Source organism: Python bivittatus, unplaced genomic scaffold, assembly GCF_059951505.1.
Source record: "Python bivittatus isolate LINGU-HERP-01145 unplaced genomic scaffold, Pbiv_v1 ctg000480_np1212, whole genome shotgun sequence".
NCBI classification, from domain to species: Eukaryota; Metazoa; Chordata; class Lepidosauria; order Squamata; family Pythonidae; genus Python; species Python bivittatus.
Genome location: NW_028277075.1, coordinates 52,859,696 through 52,876,486, shown reverse-complemented (window position 1 = coordinate 52,876,486; position 16,791 = coordinate 52,859,696). Strand labels below are relative to the sequence as shown.

Sequence of the window (16,791 nt, the reverse complement as noted above, 5' to 3'; positions counted from 1 at the left end):
GTAAAACAAATATGTACTTTAGCTATGCTTGGCAGAGATACTTGTATATGTATGTGTATATATATATGTGTGTGTGTGCATATATATATATATATATATATATATATATATATATATGTATATATATATGTATATTCTTTTTTTAGCTAGCTTTAACTCTACTGTTAGCCTGTGCTGCTTCTAAAGGAGCTGTTCAAATTAAGAAGCTGCTCACCTCTTGTTACTCTGTATGAGCTTTCAAGGGAATACTTGTGTGAATCTGTATTCCATATTGGATGGCATGCATTCCTAGCCAGCATGCTTGCAACCTTGCTTGTAATCATAGGTTTGCCTCTTAGTGCTTCTGTTCCTTCATTATTCAGCCTTACATCCAAAGCTGAGCAGTTCCTAAAACCATGATTTATCCCACAGTGTTAAACTTCTGAAGTAAAACGTAAATTACCTCAATTCCATTCAAATCAAATTTGCTGTTGCTTATATAGTAGTCACCAGAAAATGATCCCTGAGTAAAATGTGAATGTGTATGACATAACTTCTATTTGTAAATAAATCAGTGCCTGGCTAGTATTTGTTTGGAATATTGCCCCATTTCACTCCATCCATGCACAGCTTGTAACTTCAAAGATACTACCCCTCAGTGGGGGAACCCCACACAGGTGGAATCTGTCTGTGAATGACACAAATGCATGGATACTATCAATCAAATGCATCTCTCTGTAGCAGCCCGCTTTCTCCACCTCACCTGAACCCCCAATCTTTTGTCTGCAGGCTCTCTGCAGCAATATATGCACGTTTTCTTTTCTTTCTTATTTCAAAATGTATGTATGTATGTATTTTAGTAGAGATTTAAAAACCCAGTTAAAAAGAAAAGCAAAGAGAAAAGACATTATAAGCAGTGTAAGATTAAGTAAAAAATTGAACTAATGTTAGATTAGTCCTCCATATTATAATATTGTGTTTAACACTTTAGAACATTTCTAAAATCAAATTGTTATTCAATGATTAACAATAACCACTTTAATAGGAATGAGTCAGAATAATGAATTTAAAAAAATTCTGTCTAATCCAAGAATTCTGTCCTTGTTAACAAATCAAACAAAAATGTGGATATTAAAGCCTCAAGTTAAGAGAAACCCGAACTTCATGTGCAGTATTAGTCCATATGAAGAACTGTAATCTGTAAATGGTTTCCAAGTTGAATTAAATTCTATATCAGACTTGTTTTTCAGACATGAGGATAGTTTTTAGATTGATGAACAGTCCCATAGCTTGATCTCCCATTCTTTAGACATGCACATTCCCAGGTGGGCTTGTATATAATACAGTATAAAGAATGGCCACACTGGCATTATTCCAGTCCTACATAGAACTTGCATGCATTGGTTTAGCAATGAGTTTCCTTTTTAAAACCATTATTCTGAGCCTATGACATAGGAAGGAAAATAAATGTTAAACTAGCAACTCTAGCTGTGTAACACTATCGATGTAATTTGTTAGGGGCCGTTAAGCCAGAATCCAAACCTGTTGGTCCAAAACTGGAGCTTAGGCTAGTTGAGCTCTATGACTCAAGACTGGCCAACCGAAGCCTAGTTTATGGGAACATAGCTGATTGCCTTTGTGTGATCGACAGGGCAGGTCCTACACCTTTTTTTTACATTAGGAGGTAAGAGACCACAGGTGGCTGTGTTCATATATTATTTACCGAACAAGCCAGAAACACACCAGGATCAGTCTTCTAGATAAGCAAAATAATTATGGCTTATTTAGCTAATTCCTGGCTTGTTTCCCCTCTTTTTTAGCTACTCTTTTCTTGTGCCCTCTGGATTGATTAGAGTCAAGGGACAAACCAAGAGTAAGACAGAATCTCACAGATCACGTATCCCTATTCGCACATTGTGCCAAGACAGAATTGCAGTCAGTAAGCCAAGAACAAACTCTTATTTCAGACTATAATTTATTGTCCTAAAATAAACCATGCTTTATTCACTCAGCTTTCTTATCCAAAACTAAACCAACTACATTATGGTTTACTGCAGTGTACTAACTTCTCAGGTCCTGATTCTTGCTCCAGTCGCCCACAATTGTAGTGTAGTCCTGAGAGAGTCTAGCCATTTCTGTCTATTTCTAGACATCCTTCACTGCTAATTTGAACGGAATGATGTTTGGAATAGAATGTTTCCCAGTCTCTGGTCAAGTTATTCTATCATTCCTCCTGTACAGATCAACCATTTAAGGTGGAGTCCAGCCTGTGTTAAGTGTGTTTAAGCCCCGTTGCTTAGGAAAGAATTCGGTGCATATGTAAATATTTCCTACAGAAGTAGGCAAGGTCTGAATGCACTTAACTTTGGCTGGGTTCGTTGGATCCTCTGCAACGTTTTCAGCCACTTCCAATAGGGCTTGCTCTAACTCTTGCAAACTCTTGAGTCACGCATTGCAGTGCTGCCCCTGTTCTTGTTACTCTAAAAATCATAGAACACAAAGCAGCCTTTCAAGTAGCTTTCAGGCTGCCTGAGAATAATAAAGTTAGATGAAGTCTTAATGTGCAAGGGATTTGAATTTATTTTACAGTCTACAGGTGTAGATGCTTTTGCTAGAATACACCAAGTCTTTATTCTGAGCTAGAAATCGGACTTCGTTGTTGCATCAGAGTTCCATTTTTGGCTCAGCAAAAATACACAGGCTCTTTCCTACTTTGTTGTGTGCAAGGGGAGAATAGGACATCAGCCCAGTTTTCAATTCTGATTCAGTTGATTTCCTACTGTTTTACAGTAGAGAATCTTTTTCAGAATTAAGCATTATAATATTGAGCAAAGAACTTTGCCCTGATGAATGTATTTTATCCCCAAGCTACATTTTTCTGCATGGTATGCTTTATATTTTTCACATTTCCTGTGCCGTTTAATTTTAGCACATATGCTTTCTAACTGTGCTTGCTCAATATGCTTTGTTGGGTCCAGAGTATTAATGATTGCCTGTAATTGTCATGTTAAAGGATCAGACTGCAAAGGACAAAGCACTCCAGCACATGGCAGCCATGTCCTCCGCTCAAATAGTATCTGCAACAGCGATTCACAATAAGTTGGGTTTGCCAGGAATTCCCCGTCCAACGTTCCCTGGAGCACCTGGAGTAAGTTAATTGGCTAAAATAAAAATATATTTCCCAAAAGCCATGGGCAGGATATGCCTAAATTAGTTAATTTATCCATAAAAGGTTCTTCCCCTCTCCCATCATAAATCTTTTTAGTTAAAAAATATGCTTTAAAGAAAATAAGTTGTATATCTTAAATCTGTGTGTTTAATTTTTCTGTTTCCTCTTACCCCAATCTAGTTTTGGCCTGGGATGCTACAAACAGGACAGCCCGGATCTTCTCAGGAGTAAGTTGGAAATTAAGAAACATACATTTCTGTTTTTGTATGTATGTTTGCATATGTGGTAGTATGTGTATATACTAGAATGTTTGCCTGATTGCACTTACAGGTAATCCTCGTTTAGCAACTGCCTCGTTTAGCAACTGTTCATACTTACAACAGTGACGAAATAGTAACTTTGCAACCAGTCCTCACATTTATGACCTTCGCAGGTCTGTAAAGCGAAGGAAAGCTGAAATAAGATCATAAACACAGTCATGGTTTCACTTAATGACCACTTCACTTAACAACTGAGTTGCCAATCCCAGTTGAGGTCACTAAACAAGGACCACCTGCATAATTAAAATTATGCTTACCTCTCTAGTAGAATTCAGTGCCTTTCTCCATAAATGAAAAAAGTAATAAGCCAACTGGTATATAGTATTTGCATGATCAAACTTTTCTGTAAAAGCAGTAATTCCTGAAATTTCGGAAATTCCCCGAACATTTCTATCCTACAAGTAATCTTAGGTTATGACCACTCATTCAATGACTGTTCAAAGTTACGATGGCACTGAACAAGGGGAATTTATGACTGGTCCTCGTAGTTGTGGCTATTGCAGCATCCCCATAATCACATGATCACAATCCGGGCACTTGGCCACCGGCTCACACTTACAATGGTTGCAGTGTCCTGCAGTCATGTGATTGCCATTTGCAACCTTCCCTGCTGACTTCCCATAAGCAAAGTCAATGGGGAAGTTGGCAGGAGGTTGCAAATTGCTCCAGTAAGTTACTCCTGCTCCTGCCATTTTTTCTCTGCGGAAGCCCCAGGCAGCAAGACAAGTGCGGGCCCCTGGCAGGTGGACAGCTGACCACCTAGCCATACTTGAACCGGGGCATAGCACCCACCCCCTTGCCCACCTGCACTCGGGGCACCCATAGAACCCACTCCCTAACCGGCCACACTTGCACTGCAGCACTCATCCATGTACCTGGCCACACTTGTGCCATAGCACCCACCTCCTGCCTGCCTGCCTGCACTTGTGCTGTGTCTCAGCATCCCTCCTGACCGCGGTGGCGCTACAATGGTCATAACTTCAGGCACTGGTCATAAGTCACTTTTTTTAGCACTGTTGTAACTTCAAATGGTCACTAAATGAACAGTTGTTAAGCGAGGACTACCTGTACTGCTTGTGCAGTCTTGATTGTACAGTGCTTGTTATGCTTGATAATGTTGTCTCTAGGTAAAGCCATGTCCTACTTCATTTTTGGTTTAGAGAACTGATTTGGAATTTTGAGAGGTATGTCAGGCACACCCATAAAAGGGCTGTCGTTGGTGGGTGTGTCCAGTTAGAAAATAGTCATTTATGAAAATGCAAATGTGTTCCTACCATCTCTTCTATCTCCCAAGATGCACCTGACTTTTGTCTGTTTTCTGGGCAAGTTGGACATTCATCCAAACCAATGGGTTGTAGATATTTGTTCTTTTTATTTTTTTAGCATGCCTGTAGGGTCTGTGTAGGCCCCAAAATTATTTTTGGAAATAAAGATGATGCACAAGTGCTATTTCTTGTCTTTTTTTTTTTTTAGTTAATTTTTTTGGGGAAAAAATAATGTCAGATGTGGCACAGAAGGTTCAGATTGCCTCCCCAACTTAAGGACTTTGCAAGTTAAAGTTAAGACCACAACTTCTTCTTGATTCTCTTTTGCCCCAGTTCATTCTAGCCTGTGCATTCAACAAACACCAAGTCACAGAATTAGGCTCAGTGTCCTCTTCTGCTCAGCAGGCATGTTCATCTACCCAATGTCTAGCCCTGTGTTAATGCATACATATATTTAATGTGGTCTCCAACTTGGTTCTGTCAGATTCCACATGTTAACTGAACATGGTCTCTTCCTTTAATATTTAGGGTCAAAGGAGATACACATCCAAAGACTTACAGCATATCCCTTGACACCCTTTGTGCAGGATGTCAAGGGTCACACTCAGAAAATGGACGAAGGGTGGCTATATAAGTTTAATTAATAAATAAATAAGGGATGGATGGGTTGCAGAGTTTAAAGGTAAAATGAGTACCTTAAAACTCTACAAGGCTTAGGCACCATTCATTTCTTAAACTCACTATAACTTTTAAAATGTAGCAAGAAAGGACAGAATTTTGGCTCCATATATTCTAGTGGGGTCTGAGGGCTGCAAAAAGGGGATTGTGGACATATCTCAGTTTGGCTGTTCATTGTACATATATCATAATTTTATATGACTCAGTATGCTGCTGTGAGTGCCTTGGCTGAAAAATAGGTACTTTTTAAAAGAAAATAAATTAAAAATGTTGAAAGGTATTTAAGAAGAAATTTATAATCCAGAAGTCCACTCCCAACCTAGCTGCATACCAGAATGCCAAGAACAATTTACTGTATATCCAGGAAGTCACCTAATCAATTACTAAAAAAGCATGGGTATTTCTGGTTCATGCTTTGAGCGTTCTGACTTTGTGCATGTGTTGATTCAACCAATGAATCCAAGTAATGAGCTTGGCACCCTCATTAGAGCAACTTGAGCAGCTGAGAAGGGGGGAAACCCTCTCTTTAGTAGGCTTGTGGGAGATAGTTTGCATATGCCTTGACAAGTCACTTTGTAGCTCAGAGGTAATGCAATTCCTTTTTCTCAAGACAAGAAGGTGAGACAGTGCATTGTGAGGCATTGTGCATTGCTCTAAGCCTCATCACCTACTTACTGTAGCTGAAAGAGATTTCTATCCATGTCCAGTGAGTGTGGAGAAGCCTCTTCAGGCTACTGGAACTGTCGAAGGAGGCCTCAAAGTGAGATAGTGTGGCTGCTCCACTTTGCTGTTAAAAGTAGCAAGGCAGGAAGAATGAACACGTGGCTGTCAGAGCAAAGCACCCCCATGAAGCTTTCCATAGCCCTTGTTCGCTGTACGAGAAGGAAGGAATCCTGCCACCTTAAATCTCCCAAATTTAAAGCTGTGTTCATAAAAGGCAGGAACGATGGCAGATCTGTGGTGCAGATGATAATCATGATTCCCAGTAAGGATCCAGAAGCTCTGTTAGTGGCTTGCTTGCAATTGAGCTAAATCTTATACCAAATGCTCCTTGTCAGAACTTGGGTGTTTTTTAAGTCAATTTGTCATAAATTCATTTCTTAAGGTTCTTCTTTAAAAAAATAATAATAAGACCATAAGTGTATAAACTTGAATAAAGTCTATTAGAAAGTTTATTCAAGACTTAGAAAGAACATTTACAATAAATATTATTGCTCTGGACTGGTCTATAATGGGACAAAATATACTTATTTTTTATTAATCAATATTGTAAGTAATTGTGTGTGATGTCATTGTCCAATGGTTTATTTCAGCATAAAGCCATTCGTTCAGCAGGCCTATCCTATACAGCCCACAGTCACAACCCCCATTTCAGGTAACATTTACTAATTTGTTTGTGGCGGGGAGTGGATGGAACTAAGCCCATATTTAAGGCTTGGCACCGGTTGTAGTTGTTAAACGTATATCAAAATACTCAGGGGAGTTTGGTAGCCTCTTTATTTAGTTAACAATAATGAATCTATATGCATGTGAACTTGTGTATATAATTATTTCCACATTCATCAGTAGTTACAGAATATGCACGTGGCTCATGTAACAGCCGCTCCTGCTTCCGAGCACAGCAGTGGCTTGATATGTATTCCAGAATTCTGAATGGTGGAAGCATTAATGAGGGAGCAGCTCGGCTAGGATCCTTTCAACTGGCCTTGTTGATGAGAAATAAAGTAAAATCAAAATGCAGTATCAAGTTGACCCTGCAAACAAGTGCGGGTTTTTTTTTTTTTGGTTTAATTTTAGATTTTATTTTGTGTATTTATTTCGTTCCACTCTGCCTCCCAAAAGAATCAGAAACAGTTCAAAAGAACCCATTAATAATAAAACAAACCCCCATACAACAATAAAATGATTGGACTACAAGCACGGAAAACAGAGTTCAGTTAAAAGACAGCTGAAAAGGCAGCCTGGTCTCGGGACAGTGGTTATCTTGCAAATGCCTGAGTGAACAAATGGGCCTTCGATTGACCTTTGAAGAAGGCAATATGAAAGCCAACTTTAGTTCCCTCAGAAAAGTGCCACTGAGTAGACCCTCCTAGCTACCATGCTGCAAGCCACAAGCACTGGTCTTCCATATTAGTATGAGAGGTGATCTTTTAAATACTTGTGTCCTAAGCCTTTACCCTTTTATAGGCTAAAGTCAGTAGTTTGAATTGGTGGTGCCTGCAGCCAGGATAATGCTTTAAGGACCAGTGTCCCATTTAGTGAACAGTCAGACAGCTGCTTTCTGCATCTGCTGAAACTACTAGAAAGTTTTCGTTGCACTTAAGCACATTGCAATAATCCAACTGTGAGTTATTAAATTATGGATTGCTGAAACTAGGCTATGCCAGTCTGGGTAGAATTGCAGCTGGCATATCAGACAGATTTGGGCATAGTCCTTTGCCTCTGAGACTACTTGTGATTCTAGTGACAGTGCAAGGCGAGCCATCAGGCTATGCGCTCTTCCTTTAGAAAGAATGCTCCTTAATCCAGAACAGCACTTTCCTAATTCCCAGGCTTGAGAACTACATAGCATCAGCATTTGGGCCTTATCAGAATTCAGCTTCATTTTTTGATTCTCATAGTTTCTAAGTAATTACCAAGCATCTGCATAATCTCTCCTGATTAAGGTGGAAAAGAGTGAGTGACACTGCACTCCAAGTGTCCAGATAATATTTAGCAGGAATTTAAGAACAGAAACAGAAACCTGCAGGACTTCACATGATCGAAATGAACAGAAATTTCCCACTGCCAGTCTCTAGTGCTTCCCAACCTGCTTATTTTTATGTGCATTCACCAAACCGTATTTCTTTCCACTGTTGTGCATATTTCAGCACTCATGAGTTGGCCTCAGCAAGATCATAAAGTATACAACTATCTGCTCCTAGTAAGGACAACATAGGAGGTGTTGCATAATCGGCTTCTTGCCACAGTCAGAGATCACTAGTTCAGTCGAGTATCTACATTTGCCAATGCTGATTCAACCTTGATATGAAGGAATTTTAGGGCCTTCCAAACGATTCATTAATCTCTTGCTCCATCAGGGAGTTACTCTTTCACCCTCTATCATGTCTGCCATAATTCCACTCTAGCAGGAAACAGTCTAGTATTTAATGCTTTCAGTGCTATAAGGAAGTTTTTACATGATCTCAAATGTTTACATTTCACAATGTGGTTATACAGAAGATATTCTGCACTGTCCAGTTTCACTTTCTCTAATTCTGCCAGCTGCAGTTCTCTGAAATTTTATAGGAGCTATTCCAATGAGAATATACAATAGGTTTATTTTAGTGGGCTTCAAACAACCTCTAATAATTTAGCTGTTGTTAATAATGGCTCAGTTTTTGTAGAGAGTAAACAAGATGACCTTGACAGAGATATGCAGGATCCATTACCTAGGCAAAAGGGCTAAAGCATTTTTTAAAGTCCAGAACAAGATAACATTCAGAAACAGCTCAGGCAGACACCTCCCTAATTCACTGAACTATAAGAAGGAGAAGGAGGAGATATAGCACAATCAAGATTCTGTTGTTATAGCCAATCTCAATAAAAGTAATGTTAGCCTTCCTGTGGAGTTGACTTCCTGGTCTGGTCTACGTAGTGTGGCTGACAGTTTTTTCCTAGGTGAATGAAGCATTCTTATCCCGGGCATGTATATTTAGCACTGAGTGGGCCAAGCCAGGCTTCTGATAGTTGCTGGATAAGTCCCACTATAATATTTTGCTCCAGCAAGATCCCACAAGCAGTGGTGTCAGAGGTTGCTGAGAAATCCAGAAGAATCAGAATGATAGCACACTCCCTGTCTCTCCCAGCAGAGGCTATCACTCAGATAAGTCAGAATCTTTCAGTGCTATATCTGGTCTAAAGCCATTTCTATTACTCTGACCAAGAAAGGAATATTTGTAACTGGGCAACAGTTGTCTAAAATCTGAAGGTCTGGGAAATGCCTCTTCAAGAGAGGTGATACACTGCTTTTTTCAAAGCATAGCACATAAAGAGACATTAGTTACTCCCTGAGTCTGGCCCATAAACTCATCTGGTATCTAAACTGGAGATATGAGTGACTTTAGCCTTCAAGTGTTTCACAGACCTATTACTGAAGGCTACAGAACGATCAGCTGAGTCTATCTCAGGACAGTGCTGGTTAAGAAGTAAGGGGTCTATGCTATCACAAACAGTATAAGTGGACAAAATTATGAGATCTCACTTAAGCTTGGTTGTGTTTATTGCAAAATTTGCAGCATCTGGACTCTGCCATCCAATTCAAACCTCAACAGGAAGTGATCTATCTCTCACAATGGAGTGACTCAACCCAACAACAATTGGGTCACTTCCAACTGTTTTACCTAAAATCTAATTGATAATGTATTCTGTAATATGGGTTGTGGTGATTGTGAAGCCCTGAGCTGTATTCGATGGACAACCTTGATATGGATATTAACATTCACAGGAGAGCTATTCCAGAATTCTCCAGTGTCCTCAGTCAGCACAGAAAGGGAGATGTTAGACAGTATCCCATGCCAGCTGATGCAAAACAGAAGGCCAGGCAAATACAAGTTGCAAGTCTTTATTGCTGTTTCATAAATTTCCTGAGAGAAGCTGGGAGTGATTAGCCAGAGAGTGCTAAGATTTGCCTTGAAATATCACTTGCTATGTTCTGTAAGCAGGAAAAAGGCAGAGGTAAAATTAGAAACATTGTCCATTGTAGTCCAGGGACTTGGCACCAGAGAATTACACAAGCCAGTCCAAATGTTAAGCCAATGGTGTGACCACAAGGCAAGGAGCTAGAGTAGCAGGAACATAGGTCTGGAGTTGGAGAGTTGTTTCAAATGGTGGGAGAGGCCTGGAGGCTGTTGTTATACAGCCCCATATGCTGGTGTGGCTTGACTAGGGGCATTGCTCCCTCTGCCCTTAGGAAGATGGGCTCTGATCACCTTTGCTCTGCCCTTTGTAGCTGCCTTTGTATTCTTGGGCTAGTTATTCTGCCAGAATCTCCCCACTGAATCTCATTGTCTGTCACAGGTCCCACTTGCTCATCTCCATGACCTCCCCAAGATGACAATCCAGGAAACCTTCAATATTGTTCATGTCCTTATGTACGTGTATGGCTAGCCATGGATGCCTAGGATATACTATGGACTATAATATTTCTGTATTACTTTCTTTGGCTGCCAACGTGGATTATGTCACATAGCAGCATTTTAGAAATCACCTTTAACAAATGGAGGAATTACAAAGACCACGAGCGACAAAATCTTTAATATTTTCATGGGTTCACAAAGAAGAATTAAATGTTGGAATTAAAATAGCGTATAGTTAAATTTTTGCTTTAAAATCAAAACAGATTCTACAAGTGTACCATCTCTATTTATCAGAGCTGTTAAAGCAAGCTGAAAAGCAACTGAGCGTATAACTATTTACCATCTAGAATAGCCAGTAAATGGTTAATTTCATAAGGATGGTTCTTTATTTTTTAGGATTTGAACCCACATCAGCTCCAGCACCCTCTGTTCCAGCTTGGCAAGGTCGATCTATTGGAACAACTAAACTCAGACTCGTAGAATTTTCTGCTTTTCTTGAGCAACAAAGAGATCCAGACTCTGTAAGTGCTTCTCTGAAGTATTCCTTTATAAATGTACTCTAGAGCCATTGTTATGCCTATTTTTCTTCAACAGTTTTGTATTCATATTAAGGGTTTTTTTTAGTATCATAGATATGGTCTTTTAATTGTTAGTATTATAGATATGTTTTGTTAAGAGTTTGATTTTTCAGCTTTTGAACATTTTTGTACTAACCCTTAATGTCCAATTACTGCTTAGTAAAATAAGAAATTCCTGTCAGCGTAACTTTTATTCTAGTTCTGTACATAGTTTCCTACTTGTTATAGGTTTTGCTGACTTAATGTAGCCCAGTGAACGCCCCCTCCTCAAAAAAACCTGCAGGAATATTTAGCAATATTCAGCTAAAGAGAAAGATTAAGAATATATGTTAAACCTTTTCAAGTATACATTGATTTCAGTGTCATTTACTAGCTATGTTAAGATGCAGAATATTTATGCATTATGCTAGGCCCCATCTTTCATCTTAATTTTAAATAAATTCTTTCAAAATATCTGTTAGCAGTTTTTAGAAATTATGTAAAAAAGAATATAGGAAAGACAGAGAAACTGAACAATTTGGATTCAAACATAAGAAATGGCACTTTTTGTACCATTTAAAGTCATCTCTCAGATTCTGTCCAAACCTAACTTTTTCACTCACTACATCCAGCCAATGTTGTCTTTTCAGTTTACTTTCATATTCCAGTTCAGTTGTTTTAACTGTCTGTCTTAGATCTTCAGTCTTGACCTCCTACCTCTCTTTTCACTACACCTAAACTACTCTTCATAAATGGTCTCATTAGGAAATCAAATGTCTTTGCTTTGTACCCATTTTCATAATCTCTCTTCTGATTTAACTGTAAGTAAATGGCTATGTTCACATGTTATTCTAAACTGTACTTTGTTTTAACTTTGGTTTATTGAATAAGTGACAATGGCTAGGTTCACATACAACTTAGAGCATAAATCATACTTTACAAACTACAGTGGCTGGGTTTACATATCTTGCTAATGTGATTAGTTTGGTTTGAGCTTAGAAGGACATATGAACCCTCCCATCATCTACTTCTTTCCTCTTTATATCATTTTCTACCTGCTGGGATTCCTGAGGAACCTACTGTTAGTCTCCTGTTGCTCTCTATGGTTATCTCTTGGCTAACCTCATCAGTACCACCTCTGTTGGGAGGATCGCAGAATAGATCTCTCAACCTCAGTCCATCTCCTGCTGATATTCACTTAGGTTTCTCATCACCTTCTCACAATCAGTATATCAGATTGAACAAATCTTTCCTCCTGAGTTGTCTTGTTGTTGATTATTATTCAGATCATTCTTGTCAAGAGATTTATCTATTTGACCCCCCCAAAAGCATCCATTCTTTTAATTTTTTGCTCTTTTTTTCTTTCATTCCATGTATTGTCAATTGGTATTCTCTATGGCTGGTGTGGGTCTTCCGGGCTGTGTGGCTGTGTTCTGGAAGTTTTGTTTCCCTATACTTAAAAAACAAACAAACAAAAAAGCCTGCATCATGCGTGGTGATGTTCTGCCTTGACTACTGATATCTTCTTTTCCCTGGCTTTCCTCACTCATATCTTTATTTCTATTGATCTCTTCTGCCAACATTCTTCTTTTCTCTCACTGCTTAAACTTTTAGGATCCCCAGGATAGGACATGGTCCTCTAAAACCTTAGATAGAGCCTCTCAGTACTTACCAATGAATTGAAATTTTGAAAGTAGCAGAAGAGAAAAATTATTAAATGCATTGGAGTCATTATATTAACAATATGGAAATTAAAGTTAAATCATTTTTTGTTTATATCATGACCTTGCCCGTGTTTTGGATTATGGTCCTCAGTATGCTACTCCAAGGCTCAGTGCCTGAAAAGGTTGCTCATCAAATGATCAAGAGAAGGTGTGGGGGGACAAATGATATTCTTCTTACATAGATAATGTTGAAGTGCATAGTAGGCAGAGCAGGCAAGCTGAAGCTGCCTGATGACTCTGGAAGGGAAGGAGACAGCAAAAATCAAGTTGTTGTCTTTTTCTATGATGCAAAGGGAGTCAATATATGGATACAATGAAGGTCATTGTTTATGTTAGAAGGTGCTAGTATCAGTAGGAAGGACAGGCTTGGAGTCTCTTTAGAAGAGCAGAATGTAAAGGTGCCAGGTCAGCCCATAGTAAAGTCACCCCATGTTGTTATCAGATCCTACATCCCTGCCATAAAGGCCATGTTATAATTTACACTGCTTTGTATCATTTCCAGAGGGTATGTAGCCTATAACTTTGTGGGCCGTGGGGCTTTTCTGCGTTCCTCTGACGAGGGGCCCAGTGATCCCTTTAGAGTGTATGGCAATAAAAGATACTTCATTGTGTCTATCTCCAATTGTTTTGGTTCCTTATTTAAGTGCGTATTTTTTTCACAACATGTGACTAGTATTTCACATGAAGAGCTGAAAGCTAAAATAATGTTTTAGCATCCTCTTGAACTTTGAATTTGCAGTTCCATACCATGCAAATGAGAAAATGTAGAAAAAAATCTTATGACTTTTTTATGCCAGAGATATTGGAAAAGCAACATCAGCTTGAGTAGACAATACTGCAGTAAGTGAAGTAATAGCCAGACTCGCTATCTGTAAGGATTTCTTAAAACAGGAAATTAAGAAACTGGATTTTATACTATAGGACTTGCAAGAAAGTATAAAACATTAGAGATCTCACTTAATGACATTGTATATAATAATTATTATTGTATTTATATAATTACCTTTATTTATATATTTTTTTCAATTGTCATCTCTATGGGGTATCACAAAAGAGCAGAAATCAACCTATTAATTTTGTTTTCCCATGGGGGAAACGTGTTAAACTGACCATTTTATGCAGATTTTCCCCCAAAAAGGATATATACTCATGAACACGTGGAATTTTCAACCTTAATTTTATTCAAAAGCTTGTGCACTACAATAGCCTGGAAAGCTATTTTGAGCTTTTTATACATATATCATTGTTTTCTCTGAGGCAGGGAGTATATATGCAAGGAGATATTATCAAGAGAGTGTTTTTAGAATAATGGAGATCAGAAATATGGCACTGTAATCTTGCCTAAGAGGAATCTTTACCACAATAAGCCTATGAATAAAAACTAGCAGCACAACAGTAAGAGATATTAACACAAACAATAATGGTTCATTTTTCAATGCTGCTCTTTGGAAGACTGAATAAATTTTAACTTTAGATGTAAAGATGATTTATCTCTTAGAAGCTAAGATATCAATGTTAAGTGAGCCTATTAATACTGTCCTCTGGACCAGTGATGTTTAAAACATGTATATAAACATTGAAATTCAAGTCTTATATTTACAATGTTCTGGCATTTGCTGGTAGAAATTGCTACCAGATCCACCTGTATGGGTGACTGGCCATTTCCTGATCATCCTTTTCCAATCAAAATCCATTATTCTCTTCAATTAGAGAATGTGGAATTAATTGATCTTAGCACATCGGTTATGTCGCCGTTGCTACGATTGTTTCTTTGGGAATATATTTACTAGCTGCTGATACAGCCACACTGCAAGTAAAAAGAATCTGAGAAAAGGAAATAGCTGGTTGGCTTGAGAGGCAGAGCAGAAGTTAATCAACAGAAGTAAGACTAACTTAAGGAGAGAGTTACAGTAAGCATTTCTTCCCTCGGTAATTGAAGTCAGACTTAGCAGAGAAGGTATACAATAAGTAAGAAGTGAAGGTGTATGTCGTACCTGCATCAAGAGGCACATTAAGGAACCCTATTGAGAAGAAGGGCCTTCATGGAACAGCCACACAGACAAACAAAAAGCCAATTCAACACAACATTGGCCATTGCTGTCCATTTAAATGCTCACTGAACTTGGGAATGGGTTTGTCCTAATAAAACAAAATTAATAGGTTGATTTCTGCTCTTTTGTGATACCCCATAGAGATGAATTCTCCCACCCTGAAAATACGTGGATGCTTTGGAAGTCTAACGTGGATTTGTTTTCATAACAAAACTAGCTAAAGTTAGCTGAAGTTTCTTTCTGTAATGGTCAAATTGCATAGAGTACGAAATCTTTTTAGAAATCTTTTACAATACACTGTTTGCACAATGGTTAGGCAAGTGAGTATTTTGACCATATCATCATTTTTATGCATATTTTCCACCTCCAAGCTGTATAAACCTGGATGCTTATTGGATATAAGTATATCAGGTGATGTGTATTTGTGTAATGAGGGAGGGTGTGGCCTAAGAAGATCAACACCCTATATCAAGGTGTGCATAATTATTAGGCAGCTTCTTTTCCTCAGGCAAAATGGGCCAAAAAAGAGATTTAACTGACTCTGAAAAGTCAAAAATTGTAAAAAGTCTTTCAGAGGGATGCAGCACTCTTGAAATTGCTAAGATATTGAGGCATGACCACAGAATCATCAAATGTTTTGTTGCAAATAGTCAACAGTGTCGCAAGAAACGTGTTGAGAAAAAAAGACACAAATTAACTGCCAAAGATTTGAGAAGAATCAAATGTGAAGCTACCAGGAACCCATTATCCTCCAGTGCTGTCATATTCCAGAACTGCAACCTACCTGGAATGCCCAGAAGTACAAGATGTTCAGTGCTCAGAGACATGGCCAAGGTAAGGAAGGCTGAAACTCAGCCACCACCGAACAAGACACATAAGTTGAAACAGCAAGACTGGGCCAAGAAATATCTGAAAACAGATTTTTCAAAGGTTTTATGGACTGATGAGATGAGAGTGACTCTTGACGGACCAGATGGATGGGCCCATGGCTGGATCAGTCATGGGCCCAGAGCTCCACTTTGACTCAGATGCCAGCAAGGTGGAGGTGGGGTACTGGTATGGGCTGGTATTATTACAGATGAGCTAGTTGGACCTTTTCAGGTTGAAGATGGACTCAAAATCAACTCCCAAACCTACTGCCAGTTTTTAGAAGACACTTTCTTCAAGCAGTGGTACAGGAAAAAGTCTGCATCTTTCAAGAAGACCATGATGTGTATGCAGGACAGTGCTCCATTACATGCATCAAAGTACTCCACTGTGTGGCTAGCCAGTAGATGAAAGAATAATGACATAGCCCCCTTCCTCACCTGACCTAAACCCTATTGAGAACTTGTGGGCCCTTCTCAAATGGGAGATTTACGGTGAAGGAAAACAGTACACTTCTCTGAACAGTGTCTGGGAGGCTGTGGTTGCCGCTGCACAAAAAGTTGATCATCAACAGATCAAGAAACTGACAGACTCCATGAATGGAAGGCTTATGCCTGTTATTGCAAAGAAGGGTGGCTATATTGGTCACTGATTTTTTGTTTGAAATGTCAGAAATGTTTATTTGTAAATTTTGAGGAGTTTGATTATTATTCTCACCTTAACAGATGAAAATAAATGAGTGAGATGGGGGAATTTTCATTTCTCATTTAGTTGCATAATAATTCTGCACACTAATAGTTGCCCAATAATTGTGCGCACACAGATATGCTCCTAAGAAAGCCAAAACCTCACTTTTACTTTCTTAAATATTCAGGTTTGAGATTTATTAACATTTTGGGTTGACTGAGAGCACTGTAGTTGTTTAATAATGAAATTCATCCTCAAAAATACAACTTGCCTAATAATTGTGCACACAGTATATGTATCCCACCCTCTCTTACGACTTAGATCATGTTTAACTGAATCAGGAAAAAGCTGGAATCTGTCAGATGCATTGTTTAAAA

At 38.7% G+C, this 16,791-nt stretch overlaps 1 protein-coding gene across 9 annotated transcripts in view; it reads left to right on the top strand.

The window, feature by feature from the left end:
- TEAD1 (TEA domain transcription factor 1) overlaps window positions 1-16,791 on the top strand; it is a 200,839-nt gene that overhangs the window by 154,964 nt on the left and 29,084 nt on the right. For 5 of the 9 annotated variants that reach the window (XM_088145904.1, XM_007426368.4, XM_007426367.4 and 2 more), the window contains 4 exons: window positions 2,993-3,127; window positions 3,329-3,375; window positions 6,725-6,786; window positions 10,925-11,049. In XM_088145904.1, the coding sequence (XP_088002030.1) occupies window positions 3,026-3,127; window positions 3,329-3,375; window positions 6,725-6,786; window positions 10,925-11,049 (336 nt within the window). In that variant the 5' untranslated portion in view covers window positions 2,993-3,025. Of the gene's footprint in view, window positions 1-180; window positions 1,919-2,992; window positions 3,128-3,328; window positions 3,376-6,724; window positions 6,787-10,924; window positions 11,050-16,791 lie in introns of those variants that run through there. The other 4 variants (XM_025165523.2, XM_025165522.2, XM_088145905.1 and 1 more) reach the window with 3 other exon arrangements.